This window comes from Mchenga conophoros, linkage group LG16 (assembly GCF_057382185.1).
Source record: "Mchenga conophoros isolate Kocher_MC1m ecotype Shallow Benthic linkage group LG16, M_conophoros_male_GT1.1, whole genome shotgun sequence".
In the NCBI taxonomy this organism is placed as follows: Eukaryota; Metazoa; Chordata; class Actinopteri; order Cichliformes; family Cichlidae; genus Mchenga; species Mchenga conophoros.
The window spans coordinates 13,249,804-13,265,913 of NC_140541.1; the positions used below are offsets into that span (position 1 = coordinate 13,249,804).

Genomic DNA, 16,110 nt, shown 5'->3' on the forward strand with positions numbered 1-16,110 from the left:
GAGACAGGAGACGCAGGGCAGTCAAACCTATTGAAGTGCAGATTAAGGTTGTTAGCACTTTCGAGGTCCCCATCCATCCCAACACCTCTCTTTTGTCTCAGGCCAGTGATAGCCCGCATTCCATTCCACACCTCCCTGGTGTTGTTTTCCTGCAGTTTGTTTTCCAGCCCCCGTCTGTAGGACTCTTTACCCTCTGCAATCTTGGCTTTCAGCTCCTTCTGCACCAGTTTCAGCTGATCTCTGTCACCATTTCTGAAAGCTCTTTTTTTTCTTGTTTAAGGTTGCTTTGATGTCTTTGGTAACCCAGGGTTTATTGTTGGGGAAGCACAGAATGGTTTTTTTGGGGACCACAGTGTCCACACAGAAGTTGATATAATCTGTTACACAGCCTGTCAGATTGTCAATATTGTCCTGATTGGAATCACAAAGAACATCCCAGTCAGTTGACTCAAAGCATCCCTGCAGAGTCTCTTCCGACTCCCTTGTCCATGTTGTAACAGTTTTTGTGGCTGCAGGTTGCCTCTGAACGGCAGGTCTGTAAAGGGGCTGGAGGTCATACGTCATACGCCTGCGCCGCGTTGGCATCAGGGGCGATGTAAACAATGACGATAATGGCGAGGGAAAACTCATGCGGTAAATAATATGGTCGAAGACCGACTGCTAACAGTTCGATGTGTTTGTTACACACAGCCTCACCTTAACGTGACTCGGGGAACACCAGCGGTTGTTAACATAGAGAGCGAGTCCTCCTCCCCTCTTCTTCTCGCTGCTGCCTGGGTCCCTGTCCACTCTCACACACGTAAATCCGTTTATATCCACCACCTGGTCCGGGATGTTTTTGTGCAGCCATGTCTCCATGAAACACATAACACTGCATTCTCGGAAAACTTCCTCTGTCCCTGTTAGCGTCGCAACCTCCTCCATCTTATTAACCAGCGATCTGACATTACCAGTCACTACAGACGGGAGAGCAGGATGGAATCTTTTCCTCCTCAGTCTTCGTGTTTTCCCGGCTCTGCAGCCGCGGTAGTTCATCTTGATCACCGCAGGGATCTCATGCTGAACACCGGCATGGCTGTGCTGTCTTAGCCCCAGCAGCAGGTCCCAGCTATAGACAAAGGGGCAGCGTGGCGTCGCGGTCATCTCAGTAGTTTTACATGGAGTTTCGTTTCCAAACACGGATAAAAACTTCTCGACTACACAAGAAGTGTAAACTAAAAAACTAAGTAGACAAAAAGAAATAAATAAGAGGAAAAGAAAGAAAGGGGAAAGTACTTTTCAACTGCAGAGTACTGCCAGCATCTCTGGCAGAGCCGTCATATTCTGGGGAGGGGCTGCCTTTAGAGTTGGTCTTAAGGTCAGCAAGAAATGTGCATTTGTAAAAAGTAAAAGATCGCACAAATGAGGAGGGGAGTGATTTTACATTCAGTTACATAAGTGAAAATCCTTTAACAGAGAGAATGCAGTGAAAAGATGAATGAAGATTTAAAAAAATAGGCAAGGCCCAAGGGAAGTGGTAGAATAAAGGAACTGATAGACCAAATTCTTTCCAGGGTACCTGATAGAATAACACTGGCTAAATTCCTCTGTGAATATGAAGAATGAGAAGACTTACATGGAAAAAGGTAAAGTGAAAAGAGTCTTAGAGGGAAGCTCCAAAGCCCTTCTGTTGCAATTACAGGGACATGATGAATCCGAGGTAGACAGCGAGGTGGTTGTGGGAATGAAGTCACAATGGTTATTACTTTTTTGAAAATTAGAATGTTTCATCATTTCTTTATTATTACAGGTTCCAATTACTCTGGATCACTAATTAACTAATTAGAATCTGTCTCTGTTTATATGAAAAACAAGGGAGAGCTTGGACATTAATGCTTTACTGATACAGAGAAACAGACAGACTGAAAAAACTGAAATCCAATCAGTGATGATAGATCCTTGTTTTCAGCTTCCTTTTCCCCCATCACTAAACAAGCCTCTCCATTTAGTCTGTTGAATCAAAACTAAACGTTTATCCTTGAAACACAGTGCTGAGGATAATGCTGCTGAATGGAAGAGAGGGTTAGGGTTAGTGGCATCATTGGTGGAGTCATTCCTCTTTCTGTTGACATTGATAAAGTAATTGCATGTCACAGTTCAAAAATTAGGGCTGAGTTTGAAAACATTTTTTTATGCAGCAGCTCCATCTACTGTTCAAATCAAGTAGGGATGAAATTCTCTCCAGCATCAGACAATTTGCTGCTAAAGCTAACCGAGCCACAAGGTTGTGCTCTGTTATTTTTTATTTGATATATGAAAATGTAATCTATCAACAATCCTGTATACTGCTGCTGGCCTGCATCTGCAAGTTGTTCTGTAATCCTCGCTACCATTTTTTAAAATCCTTTTTGACAAAGCTCACAGTTAGGGTTGGATCAGGTGACCCTGAATCCAGTTATGCTGCAATAGGTCTAGGCTGCTGGGGGCTTCCCATGATCATTGTTCATCATTCACCTTTTCACTCACTATGTGTTTATACATGACTCTAGATTTAATAATTAGTCATTCTTTGGCTGTCTTGGCTGTATCTCAGGTAGTAGAGCAGGTCCCCTATGAATGACCTGTGAATGAATGAATAAAGCAAGTTGTGGAGAGTGCTTTCCAGAGTAGCAAAGCGCGATATAACACAGTCCTTATACCATCTCTTGCGCCATCTTTCTTTTCGTTTGTCTCCCAGCAGTTGGCCGCCCCTCTCTGAGCCTGGTTCTGCTGGAGGTTTTTTCCTTCCCACTGTTGCCAAGGAACTTGCTGATAGGGGATCATATCTTTGTATTAGGGTATTTACCTTACAATATAAAGCACCTTGAGACAACTGTTGCTGTGATTTGGCACTATCGATATAAAACTGAATTCAATTGAATTGCTATTTCTGACAATCAGATATGTATTGTCCGTGCTGACTTTTCTGGTGTGCAAAGAGGTCTTGCTGCACCTGCTGCTGTTCTGCCTGACTTGAGGCTTTCCATGTATGCACATGCCACCAAACAAATCACTGCAGAACTGGATATAATGGGCTGCCATTTAAATAGCAACTCTAAAGATGTAAAGAAATGCATTTCAATAAAATTGTGAACTTCAGAGCAGCTAAATACATGCTACAGAAATCATCTTGCAGTAGATTACTTATAAGTGACAGCAACTGTGTGTGACACTGTGATTGTAGGTTGATATGTGTAGCTATTTACTGACTAGTCTGTGTTACTTGTAGAGGTTCAAACAAGGGAACATTTTGTTTGTGATAACAGTCAATGACCACCACCTTTTACTTGATACTACAGTATACTCTGTTTTGTTTATGCCACTTTTGGTGCACACTACATACAATCTGCAGTTTGTGTGTCAGTATAGACTTTAAATATAAAATCCATAACTCAATAATGAAAAACTCATTTATTATGAGTTATCAAATCAGGAATGAATAAGTGTAATGTTTATAGGTAGTTTTAATGTGGCTTTTTTTGGCAAGATCTAATAATCTAATATACTGGGTCTAAATTGAGGAGCACATAAACATGTACACACAAACAAAGGAGGAAAAATAAATATAGCTCTTTAAAAACTGACAATTAAAAATTCTGAAATTAAAAGCAAGTATTGTACTTTAATATCATTTGTTTTCAAATCATAAACTGTGTATTATAGTACAATTAGTGTAAAACCTTCACTGAATGCATTGTCACTCTCCTGCAGTGCAGAGAGATTTTCATTAGTTACATACAGGCTGACGTTGCTCTGTTTTTCTGGCACTATTTCATAAACTCTTGCCTGAAGTATTGTTAAAAAATTACAAGGTGAAAGAGATGAAGAGAATTAACAGATGACAAAATGTATAAAGGCAGTGAAGGTCCAGAGGCTCTTTCAGACCAATACTGTCCCCCTGCATGGTACAGATCACTTCAGCGGAACTGAGTGCAATTAGGGTAAACAAGGGAACTGAGATATCAGGTCACGGCCCAGCGTCACTGTCACAAGCGTAATTTTATCTTGTAGCAACCCAAGGTTGTGATCAGAAGCCCCCATTCTGCTTTCTTCTGGACAAGGCATTGTTCTTGACTGACCCTCTCTGACTTTGAGTCAATCCTGGAATTCTGAGTGCACTCTTCCCTTTCCATGGGGTGGTGGGGTCCAAACTTCCAGTAACTGTGTAGGTGTTTCTGTGGGTGAGCATGTGTCTGAATGCATATGTGTCTGTGTTAAACTGCTTTGAAGGCTGGGAGATGAAATCACAGCTTGGGCTGGCTTGCCAACTTGATCTTCAGGTTCTCTGCTAATTTGTCCAGGAACTCAAAGGTGTTCAAGTAGTCAGCACGTTTCACACTGCAAACAGAGTCAGAAAACAGATGACTGTCAGCATTAAAGTATTGCAAAAGTTCAGAGATCACCGAATATGACTAATTTTGACAAATATTCAGGCTGCATTTATGTAGTCAAAATAAGTTTCGACTGCAACAACTTAGTGCTCCTTTATGCCATCAAATCTAAGGCCCATTTCTCATATGAATAAATGCGTGGTTGCTGTTTCCAAGACGAGGAATGGTGTTGAAATTTTTTTTTATTATTACAGACATACTGAGCTGCTGTTAAAGGCTTATGTGAGCATACGCTCTGCCACAGTTGGGCTCTATAAACGTAAGCATATGTCTGCATCTTTTTGTACTATTAGTAAAAATTCACTGCAATTATTCAACAAGCTCATTTTTGAAATGCCAAACAATACTTAAGAGGTTGGGAGCGGTCACATCTCCCGTCACACAAAACTTGGTTGATTAATACCCAATAATTATGATTATGTTACATAGGAAAAAAGGACATGGAAAAGTAAATCATAGTAAGAGGTAAAATATATGAAACGAATATTTAATACATTAAGAGTTTTTTTCCTTTGTTTTGTTCTTTCTGCATGCTTAGTTTCTGGAGTGTGTCAAAGACAATTTTGAACATCCACCATTGTAATATTTTATATTTAGCAGAACACTATAGGAAAGAAAAAGCATAACTGCTCTATATTGAAAAGAGCTCAAACATATTTATAAACCTGAGTGAATTAAACTTTAATTTACGGATGCCCCAATCAGGTACATTTTGAAATGGAGCTGTCCACTGTATGTGGTGGCTTCCACAAACTGGTGCCCACTCTTATGTATTTTTAATAGATTATTTCTAAGTTCTGAGACTGTATCAAGAATGTATTGTAAGATCTAATTACACACTAATCTAACAGCACAATATCCTTATATGAATGTACATTGCATATGACTAACTTTGCAAGGCCTTTGATGCAGATAGCCAAATCTTTGGTCATGAAACCAGCCTCAATGGTCTCGATGCAAACAGCCTCCAGCGCCTCCGAGAACACTCGCAGCTCGGCATTGTTATCAAGCTTTGCCCGGTGAAGCAGGCCCCGTGTCCATGCAAAGATGGAGGCTGTAGGAAACAGACACACAGTGAAAGAGCATGCATTAGATAACTAACCTAGAGATAACCTTAGAGATAAAATCACATACGATCACTTTTCCACAATCTGAGCCTACCAATAGGATTGGTGGAGGTTTCCTTTCCCTGCTGGTGTAGTCTGTAATGTCGAGTCACTGTGCCATGGGCAGCCTCTGACTCTACTGTACGTCCATCAGGACAGACAAGCACACTGGTCATCATACCCAGGGAGCCGTAGCCTAAAACACAGGGACAACCAAAAACTACATTAACATCTGAATATCATTAGTCTACAGTACACTGCAATTTTTTTAGGCTTTTATTATTTAAGTTTCTGCATGGTTTTTCACATAACTTCTGATCTGAACCTCCTTTTTAAACCAACCTTGTGCCACAGAGTCAGACTGTACATCTCCATCATAGTTCTTGCAGGCCCAAATGAAGCCTCCCTCAGATTTCATGGCTTGGGCCACCATGTCATCAATGAGACGGTGCTCATACCAGATGCCCTTGGCCTCAAACTGAGCACGATACTCTCTGAAGCACACAAGAAGGTGGACAACACAGTTCTGGCCCATGTCTGCTACAAGGATGTTTGCATAAGCTGCTTGTGCATGTGCTGTCCTTACTTCTCATAGATCTCCTGAAAGATGTCTTTGAAGCGTCCATCGTACTTCTTCAGGATGGTGTTCTTGGTGCTGAGGTATAGAGGCCAGCCTTTGGACAGAGCAATCTGGAAAGAGCTATTAGCAAAATCCCTGATGGACTTATCTGTGTTGTACATTCCCAAGGCCACACCACCTGTGCCTGGATAGACACAAACAAATAGACATACAGACAGACTAAATTCACATGAATTATCGACTTTAAAGGCAGACAATCTTGGACAAACTTGGAAAAATCTAGAAAAGAAACCAGTGTTACCTCTTACTCCGTTTAAAATTTATTTCAGTTCATTCAGTGTTAAACCTGAACATATCAATATTTACAAGAGCATGAACAAAGATATCATCTTTCACAGTATTTCACAATATAACCCATACAATATAAGGTTAATTGTACTAACAGACTTTTTAAATTTTCTACCAAACTTGCTAGTTTTGAAACTGTACTATAAAACAAATATGGAGGAAACAAGCTGTCAGCTCTTCTAAATCCTTGTTTTATTGTTTTATATACACTCTGTGGGGTGGACATGCAAGATATGGGTTTATACTACAGAGAAGCTTGATGATAAGATGGAGACAGTAAAGAGTAGATTCAATAGAATATTTGTTTATTTTAAACAATCATGTTGGAAGACCCAGCCTCGTTTCATCTTCAAAGTTCTCACTGATGGAAGGAGGTTTTGGTTCAAACTCTCACGATACATGGCCCCATTCATTCTGTCCTTAACACGGATCAGTCGTCCTGTCCCCTTGGCAGAAAAACAGCCCCATAGCATGATGTTTCCACCCCCATGCTTCACAGTAGGTATGGTGTTCTTGGGATGCAACTCAGTATTCTTCTTCCTCCAAACACGACGAGTTGAGTTTATACCAAAAAGTTCTACTTTGGTTTCATCTGACCACATGACATTCTCCCAATCCTCTGCTGTATCATCCATGTGCTCTCTGGCAAACTTCAGACGGGCCTGGACATGCACTGGCTTCAGCAGCGGAACACGTCTGGCACTGCGGGATTTGATTCCCTGCCGTTGTAGTGTGTTACTGATGGTGACCTTTGTTACTTTGGTCCCAGCTCTCTGCAGGCCATTCACCAGGTCCCCCCGTGTGGTTCTGGGATCTTTGCTCACCGTTCTCATGATCATTTTGACCCCACGGGATGAGATCTTGCGTGGAGCCCCAGATCGAGGGAGATTATCAGTGGTCTTGTATGTCTTCCATTTTCTGATGATTGCTCCCACAGTTGATTTTTTCACACCAAGCTGCTTGCCTATTGTAGATTCACTCTTCCCAGTCTGGTGCAGGTCTACAATACTTTTCCTGGTGTCCTTCAAAAGCTCTTTGGTCTTGGCCATGGCGGAGTTTGGAGTCTGACTGTTTGAGGCTGTGGACAGGTGTCTTTTATACAGATGATGGGTTCAAACAGGTGCCATTCATACAGGTAACGAGTGGGGGGCAGAAAAGCTTCTTACAGAAGACATTACAGGTCTGTGAGAGCCAGAGATTTTCCTTGTTTGAGGTGACCAAATACTTATTTTCCACCCTAATTTACGAATAAATTCTTTACAAATCCTACCATGTGAATTCATGGATTTTTTTTTCACATTCTGTCTCTCACAGTTGAAGTGTACCTCTGGTGCAAATTACTGACCTCTGGCATCATTTTAAGTGGGGGAACTTGCACAATCGGTGGCTGACTAAATACTTTTTTGCCCCACTGTATGTATGTATGTATGTATGTATGTATGTATATATATATATATATATATATATATATATATATATATATATATATATATATATATATATATATATATATATATGTATACTGGCTTCTTACCCTCAAACTCATGGACGACATATTTGACAGGCTCTCCCTTTGCGGGTGTGTAGGTCATCTCCACTTTCCCAGGCCCAGGCACCACAAAGTCTGTGGCTTTGTACTGTGGGGAGAACAGTGAGTAAGAAAAAAGATACAATCCCCAACATATACCATAACAGCAAGAAAGACTGTCATAAACACCTAAAGAGGACTAGTCAGAGTGTACAGCATTGTTCTTTCTGACAGATATTATGTAACCAGCAGCCATCTGATACATCACCCAACTGGAAGCAGAACTGTTGACTTTGGCTATGCACCATGAACCAACCTGTGATTTACTTCTGTGGCTGTTGAGGTGGTACACTGTGGTCCAAAGGACAGCTGATGAAACCTAATTATTGACCAAGTCACTCCTAACACAACGTCTGATATAACTGTCAATTCCCTGAGCTCATACATCAGCTGACGGAGGGAAAGAGCAGTTACAGAAGTGTGGTAGAAAATTACAGGCAGCCTCCGAAATGGAAACAATAATTAAGATGAAGTTTTAGTTTAAAAAACATTTTATTTTAACCTCATTTGGAAAACTTCAGAAAACTATGGGCATTATTTTTCTTTGCCAAAACATAAGCCATGAAAATACTATTTCACACTAAAACTAGATGAAGACAGACTCACTATTCTTTGCTCTTTGGTGTAGAATACACATCCTGCTTCTAATGCAAGGGTTTGAATAAATGTGTGGCTTTGCAAATGAATGTGATGTCTGGACACACTTTCCTACAGGCTTGACTCTTTGTTCTTATCACATTTTTCTTTAATTGTCACCTCCCTACCTCCTTCTAAATGCTAATTTGCCTGAGCCAGCTTACCTTCACAGACGCTCTATACAATGGGGCAAAAAAGTATTTAGTCAGCCACCGATTGTGAAAGTTCCCCCACCTAAAATGATGACAGAGGTCAGTAATTTGCACCAGAGGTACACTTCAACTGTGAGAGACAGAATGTGAAAAAAAAAATCCATGAATCCACATGGTAGGATTTGTAAAGAATTTATTCGTAAATCAGGGTGGAAAATAAGTATTTGGTCAATAACAAAAATACAACTCAATACTTTGTAACGTAACCTTTGTTGGCAATAACAGAGGTCAAACATTTACTATAGGTCTTTACCAGGTTTGCACACACAGTAGCTGGTATTTTGGCCCCTTCCTCCATGCAGATCTTCTCGAGAGCAGTGATGTTTTGGGGCTGTCGCCGAGCAACACGGACTTTCAACTCCCGCCACAGATTTTCTATGGGGTTGAGGTCTGGAGACTGGCTAGGCCACTCCAGGACTTTCAAATGCTTCTTACGGAGCCACTCCTTTGTTGCCCGGGCGGTGTGTTTTGGATCATTGTCATGTTGGAAGACCCAGCCTCGTTTCATCTTCAAAGTTCTCACTGATGGAAGGAGGTTTTGGTTCAAACTCTCACGATACATGGCCCCATTCATTCTGTCCTTAACACGGATCAGTCGTCCTGTCCCCTTGGCAGAAAAACAGCCCCATAGCATGATGTTTCCACCCCCATGCTTCACAGTAGGTATGGTGTTCTTGGGATGCAACTCAGTATTCTTCTTCCTCCAAACACGACGAGTTGAGTTTATACCAAAAAGTTCTACTTTGGTTTCATCTGACCACATGACATTCTCCCAATCCTCTGCTGTATCATCCATGTGCTCTCTGGCAAACTTCAGACGGGCCTGGACATGCACTGGCTTCAGCAGCGGAACACGTCTGGCACTGCGGGATTTGATTCCCTGCCGTTGTAGTGTGTTACTGATGGTGACCTTTGTTACTTTGGTCCCAGCTCTCTGCAGGTCATTCACCAGGTCCCCCCGTGTGGTTCTGGGATCTTTGCTCACCGTTCTCATGATCATTTTGACCCCACGGGATGAGATCTTGCGTGGAGCCCCAGATCGAGGGAGATTATCAGTGGTCTTGTATGTCTTCCATTTTCTGATGATTGCTCACACAGTTGGTTTTTTCACACCAAGCTGCTTGCCTATTGTAGATTCACTCTTCCCAGTCTGGTGCAGGTCTACAATACTTTTCCTGGTGTCCTTCGAAAGCTCTTTGGTCTTGGCCATGGCGGAGTTTGGAGTCTGACTGTTTGAGGCTGTGGACAGGTGTCTTTTATACAGATGATGAGTTCAAACAGGTGCCATTCATACAGGTAACGAGTGGGGGACAGAAAAGCTTCTTACAGAAGACGTTACAGGTCTGTGAGAGCCAGAGATTTTCCTTGTTTGAGGTGACCAAATACTTATTTTCCACCCTAATTTACGAATAAATTCTTTACAAATCCTACCATGTGAATTCATGGATTTTTTTTTCACATTCTGTCTCTCACAGTTGAAGTGTACCTCTGGTGCAAATTACTGACCTCTGTCATCATTTTAAGTGCGGGAACTTGCACAATCGGTGGCTGACTAAATACTTTTTTGCCCCACTGTAAATCTGTAGGGCATAAACAGACTTCTACAGTAAACTAACTCTAGAACAGGACATTGAGTCATTTCCTCAACATCCTATTGACACAATAATATACACGACATGAAACTACAAAAATCTGAGTAGTTTTACATCTTAAAAGATGGAAAAAGGTGTCTATGTGTCACATATTCATTTGTAGGTTGCCATTTTTAAATACTGTTGGAATGAAATTCTCTATAATTACAACCTTATTTTTTTGGAGACTTTGAAAAATTTACATGAGATGTGTGAAATCTTGACTAGAGATTCACAGATCATATATCCCCCCCCTTAGCATGCATACTTCAAAGTTTTCAGTAAGTGGGACCGATAGGGTACCTGATCTCCATGGGCATGTCTGCCGATGATGATGGGCTTGGTCCAGCCGGACACCAGGCGGGGGATATTCTTACATATGATGGCCTCCCTGAACACCGTGCCCCCGAGGATGTTACGGATGGTCCCGTTGGGTGAGCGCCACATCTGCTTGAGCTTGAACTCCTCCACACGTTTCTCGTCTGGCGTGATGGTGGCGCACTTGATGCCCACATTGTAACGGTGGACTGCCTCTGCTGCCTCAACTGTCACCCGGTCATCAGTTGCATCTCGGTTCTCCATCCCAAGGTCATAGCTTTGCAAGGAGAGATTAAGAGAACATGATTAATGGTGCCGAGAGAAAGCTAATACATAATTTATAATGTCTTGTAAATGTACCTAGACTGTCAATAAAAACCTCAAAGTTTTAGTACAAAAAGCAAAGAATACTTTAAGCATTTTAGCTGCTCCTTCACAAGGTGTCACCAGGACGCAGCTCCACATGTGTGACTTAGTAAACTTTTATGCCCAATGCCCTTCATCACACATTGCCAAGGGTTTTTGCCTCTTTTTGCTTGTTAGGGTATGATGTAAACCACTATACTGGGGAGCTAGTGGTAGTAACTACTACAGGGCTCAAATGATTAGTAAATATAACTGATTAGTAATTATAATTGAGAATATTTGTGTGCTTCTAAGAATTAGAGTATGAGATTAAGAATGAAGACAGGGACCAAACACACACAGAGAACATTGATAATCTCAGCAGCAGAGGCACTGAATGCTGTGAGCGTTACAAGTATTTACACATAACTTAGCAGCAGACCCCAGTGCACTAACTACCGAACACTATGCTATTGATTTAGCTGAGTGAAATGCAAAGCGGAGAATGTCAAAGTGCACCTACTGTGATGTGGAACACAATAACTGTGTCAAAGGACATGAATGACTTGAATGAGTGGTGAAAGTGAATCTGATTATGGAATAATTTGAACTGCTGCCAGAGCTTTTTGCACTTCATTATGAAGGCAATTTTCTTGCCTGCAGGCCCTGACACAGCATTCTTATGAAGGAGACTTTCTATTAACCCTCTGTTCCATTTTCTTTTAGGCGCTGCCACTGCAACGAAGCAACACGAAGAAAGCAAAAAAAAGGAATCAGTTGTGCAACGAAACCAGGCACTCTGCCAGCATAACTGGATCGGTTTGCTCCACTTGTTATACTTGAGAAACCTCACAGCTTTAACAAACAGTTAGAGGAAGGGGTGAAAACCAGCTCAGTGTCCTTAGACTTCTCTTTGGCAATTATCTTGTGTGCTGGCTTTGTATGAAAGTGGCCTTGACCTTTTACCCACTTCCCTCCTTCCTCAACTGAAAATCCAAGCCACATGAATGAACCGATGAGGTTCATTCTTTGGAATCTTTGCAGAAAACCTTGCACATGTTCCAAACTATGTGCTTCCAAGAATTCCGTGCCCAGTGAACCACCTGACTGTGTGGTGGGACTTTTAACCATTGTACTATCGTGGATGGTTAACAACAGTGCAAAGTCCATGAAACAGATAAGTAGAGGAAGGTCAAATTAAGAAACCGATGACGCAAATGGATGTTATACTACCAATTATCGTTATTACTTTGTTTGGACATTTCTGATCTACAATATCACCCATCATTGCATTTGATTTAATAATACTTGTTGAAACTTTTCATTGTCTTCTTGATTACAAGACTTTTGTAAATAGCTTTTAATGCAATGGTGATTTTTTTTTTCTGAGGTAGCAGCTGCAGTTAGTATATTCTGCTTTGCAGCTGAACCATTAGACACCTTTCGGGTGGGGGGGAATGTATTTTCAGGGCAAAGGTCAATGATGGGGGATGCATTAAAGCAAGAATTCAAGCCAAACAAGAAGTACCAGGCATGCAGAAAGTGTTGCTTGAATTCCGTTTTTGATTCTGTTTTACTAAGACTATCCCTGCTGGGAGTACTTACCACTGCACCACTGTCATGTAAACAAAAGTATATTTAAAAAGAAACCATTAAATGTAAGCGATCTGAGTGCACTGAGCTGCTAGAACAATGGGATCTTTACACAGTGTAGGAGTACAGGTGTATTCACCTGTGCACTTCAAGCTCCAGGTACGGAAAGATGAGTTTCTCCTTAATGAGCTCCCAGATGACCCGAGTCATTTCATCTCCCTGCATCTCCACCACAGAGCCAGCCTTGATCTTGGGAGACATCTGTCACAATAGAATGACCACGAAGAAGACAAAAACAAATAAGTTACTCTGACACTTATTCTGATAACTGAAGTGACTGGAGAGAGATTATTATTACACAACAATTTGTCAAATGACATGCTGATACCCAAGAGGGGGGAAAAGGTCTGTAGACTATGAATGAATTCATTCACAAGATGCTTAAAGTATCCAGAGCTATGACTCGGCATAAATCCATAATAACCCTCTTCAATTATCCCAGTGGCCAAAAAAAAAAGAGGGGGGGGGGGGGGGATTACCTCCTTGGTTATTATTTTTGTTATTACCATTGTTATTTTAATAATCTCGGTTGAAAAGACCTTATTGGTGGTGTTTCACAACAGATGATTTCACAACTTTCAAAGATTTCATTTTATAATCTCGCCTAAAGTTCACTTAAAGAAGAAGCGACTTGAGTTAAGCAAAGAATGAATGCAGAGCACTAACAGGACAAGGTAAAAAATCTGATAAATAACAATCTGAAACATGAAACCAGGAAGGAGGTGTTGGCTGAGGATATCAGGCCTGAATGGCCACTATGTCGGTTTGCTTAAGCTACCCGCAATTTAATTTGAATGAACAGCCGACACAAAAGTGTATTTCATAGCAAAGCAAACAGAAAAACGCGTTACTTCAACTTTGTCACCACCCCCCTTTTATTTTTCTTTGGACAGATGACGGCTAATGCCAGCAGCAGCAACAAAAACAAAAAAAGAAGGAGCCGCCGAGTATTTCTTTCTTTCCTGCACGACGCCATCATTGTGTTCTGCAGTAAGCGCTGTTTAATTCAGTGCTACAAACGCCTACCGTATTGAGTTTAAGATCCACGACACAACCAAAGATGAGGAAGCCGAACGATGACCTGCCGGAGAAGACGGCGTATCTAGCTGCTAGGTGCCAGTTTCTATTCCGCGAGCTCATTGGCAAGAGTCTTGGCCAATCAGAGAAGAGCGGAAAACATTTAACGCCAATCAGATAAATCCACACCGCAGAAGGGTAGGTCTGAAAGCGGTGATTGTCCATCTGATGAGGGTTTCCACGCCCACCGATACGCTTGTTCTATGCGTGGACTGTTGCACAATGGGTGCTATTTGACAGTTTGGTGGCAAAAGGCGGCACCACCAGTTATAATGGTCCATCTGAAAGGATATTAGTAAAACTGACAAACTACAGATTCAATATTTTGATTGGCTAGATCACAATTCTATTATTTTAATTTTAAAAAGAGAAACTGATCATAAATGAGTCTAGATTACACCAGAGCCCATATACAATTTCCAAGAAAGTAGGAAACTAAAGCTAAACGCTAATGGTAAAACACATATTATCATATGTGTCATTATTATTATTAACCACTTTTTAAAACAGCATACAGAATAATAATTTTGTTATAAACGACAAATTACAGACTCAGACCAAGTCTTTTGAACAACTTTCAAGTACTTTGTTCTCCAACGTGTGCCTTTCTGTTGTTTTATATATATTCCTCTAGTTTGTGCTTATTGCACAATCTTTGTGTTGGTGTTGTTCGCAAATCATCATAATTAATGCTGCATATCAGGATACTTTTCTTTCATAAACAATAACAATTATACACATTTTCTTTGGAAAACTGAAACTACTTGACGGTAGCATTAGCTAACCAATTAAGGATTTTGATTCTGATTTTCCTGCCCAGAACAGGCTAATTCTCTGTATAGAGAACCAGTGTTGACATACACCCTGCCATGACACCAGTCAGTCAGAAGTGCCAGCTTGATGCCGGATCCAGGGAAGACCTGTTTTCTATGGGCATGCACCAAACCACAATCGGGCCAGATGTGGCATGCCAGCGCAAAAACAGTGGCATCATTGCCAGACCTGGCTCATATCTGGATGACATATGGCTTACCATGCTAGAAGTCAACCAGCAGTGCCGGCTTGATGCCAGATCCGGGCCAGACCTGCTCGCTATGTAGGATTACATGCACTCGCAGTAGGTTATAAGTTATCTTTCTCGCCAAAAGAGAAAGGTTTCTTCATTTCTTGAATAACTTGAAAATCTTAGGTCAAACAGCTGCAAATCCTGGTTGCAAACAACGGTACTGAATTCTATAGTATTCATGGATAAATATGTTTGCCTGTGTCTTCTTTCAATAATTACAGCTATCTTTATGAAGTTGTACAAAAACACCTATAAGATTAAGCCATAAATAATATTGTCTGAGTCTGTTGGAGCTATGTGTTCTTTATTGTTAATATTTTGAAATTTGTTAAAATTTGTTGTTGGTTTACTTATATTTTTGGGTTATTCACAAGTTTTATTTGTAGGTTAATACTTGCTTCATTGTTTGGGTTTGTTTTGTTGTTTATCTCGTTAAGTCAGCCAGGAAGAACTGTAGTGCAATTTTTTTCTATAAATAAAGCGATTGGTATAGGACCAGCATGCACTGGGGTGGGACTATGGTTTTCTTTGACCAGAGCAGGAGAAGCAACAGGAAGCAACAAAAATGGTCTTGTTATTGCTTTCCAAACTGGATAAATAAACCATGGAATGCAACTTTCAAGTTTGGACAGTCGGCTCTTTTGCCTGCATACAAGATCTTATGTCAGTGCAGCAGTGGCTTGTGGATTAAAGGATGTTTGGTTGGCCAAACAAAAGGAATCGCCACTACAAAGTCTTCTTTCAAAAGTTATAGCTATCTTTATGAAGTTGTACAAAAACACCTTTTGTTGCCCAGACAAGGCAATTCTTACTGTTAGATGTATTTGAATGGCGTTCTAGAAAAGAACAGAGTATAGTTTTTCATTTTTGTGAATACTTGAAAATCTTAGCTCACACAGCTTTAAAACCTGTTTGCCCAACACGGGGATATTGAATTGTATAGGATAAAGCCATAAATATGTGTGTCTGAGTCTTCTATCAAAAGTTATAGCTATCTTTATGAAGTTGTACAAAAACGCTTTCTTTTGCCAAGACAGTGTGTTTCTCACTGCTACATGCATTTGAATGGAGTTCTCGCACGAAACAAAGTATAGGTTTTGTGGTGGATTTTTGTGTGATATGTATAACTATATATGTGTAA

General features: G+C 40.9%; 1 protein-coding gene across 1 annotated transcript; it reads right to left on the reverse strand.

Moving 5' to 3' along the window:
• Positions 1-3,620: 3,620 nt before the first annotated feature.
• On the reverse strand, positions 3,621-13,985 carry idh1 (isocitrate dehydrogenase (NADP(+)) 1). The gene is made up of 9 exons (XM_085249156.1): positions 13,853-13,985; positions 12,906-13,027; positions 10,814-11,105; positions 7,978-8,080; positions 6,102-6,279; positions 5,858-6,009; positions 5,571-5,711; positions 5,301-5,463; positions 3,621-4,356 (listed from the first exon to the last, which is right to left on the reverse strand). The coding sequence occupies exons 1-9, from the start codon at positions 13,964-13,966 to the stop codon at positions 4,263-4,265; spliced, it is 1,359 nt and encodes a 452-aa protein (XP_085105282.1). The 5' UTR covers positions 13,967-13,985; the 3' UTR covers positions 3,621-4,262.
• Positions 13,986-16,110: the final 2,125 nt, after the last annotated feature.

Excerpts from the sequence above, each read along its gene's own strand:
- idh1 (XM_085249156.1), bottom strand. The coding sequence starts at position 13,966 with ATGAGCTCGCGGAATAGAAACTGGCACCTAGCAGCTAGATACGCCGTC. Across the intron at positions 13,028-13,852 it reads TGGATCTTAAACTCAATACG|ATGTCTCCCAAGATCAAGGC; the intron begins GTAGGCGTTTGT and ends CTATTGTGACAG. Across the intron at positions 8,081-10,813 it reads GACATGCCCATGGAGATCAG|TACAAAGCCACAGACTTTGT; the intron begins GTACCCTATCGG and ends TTCTCCCCACAG.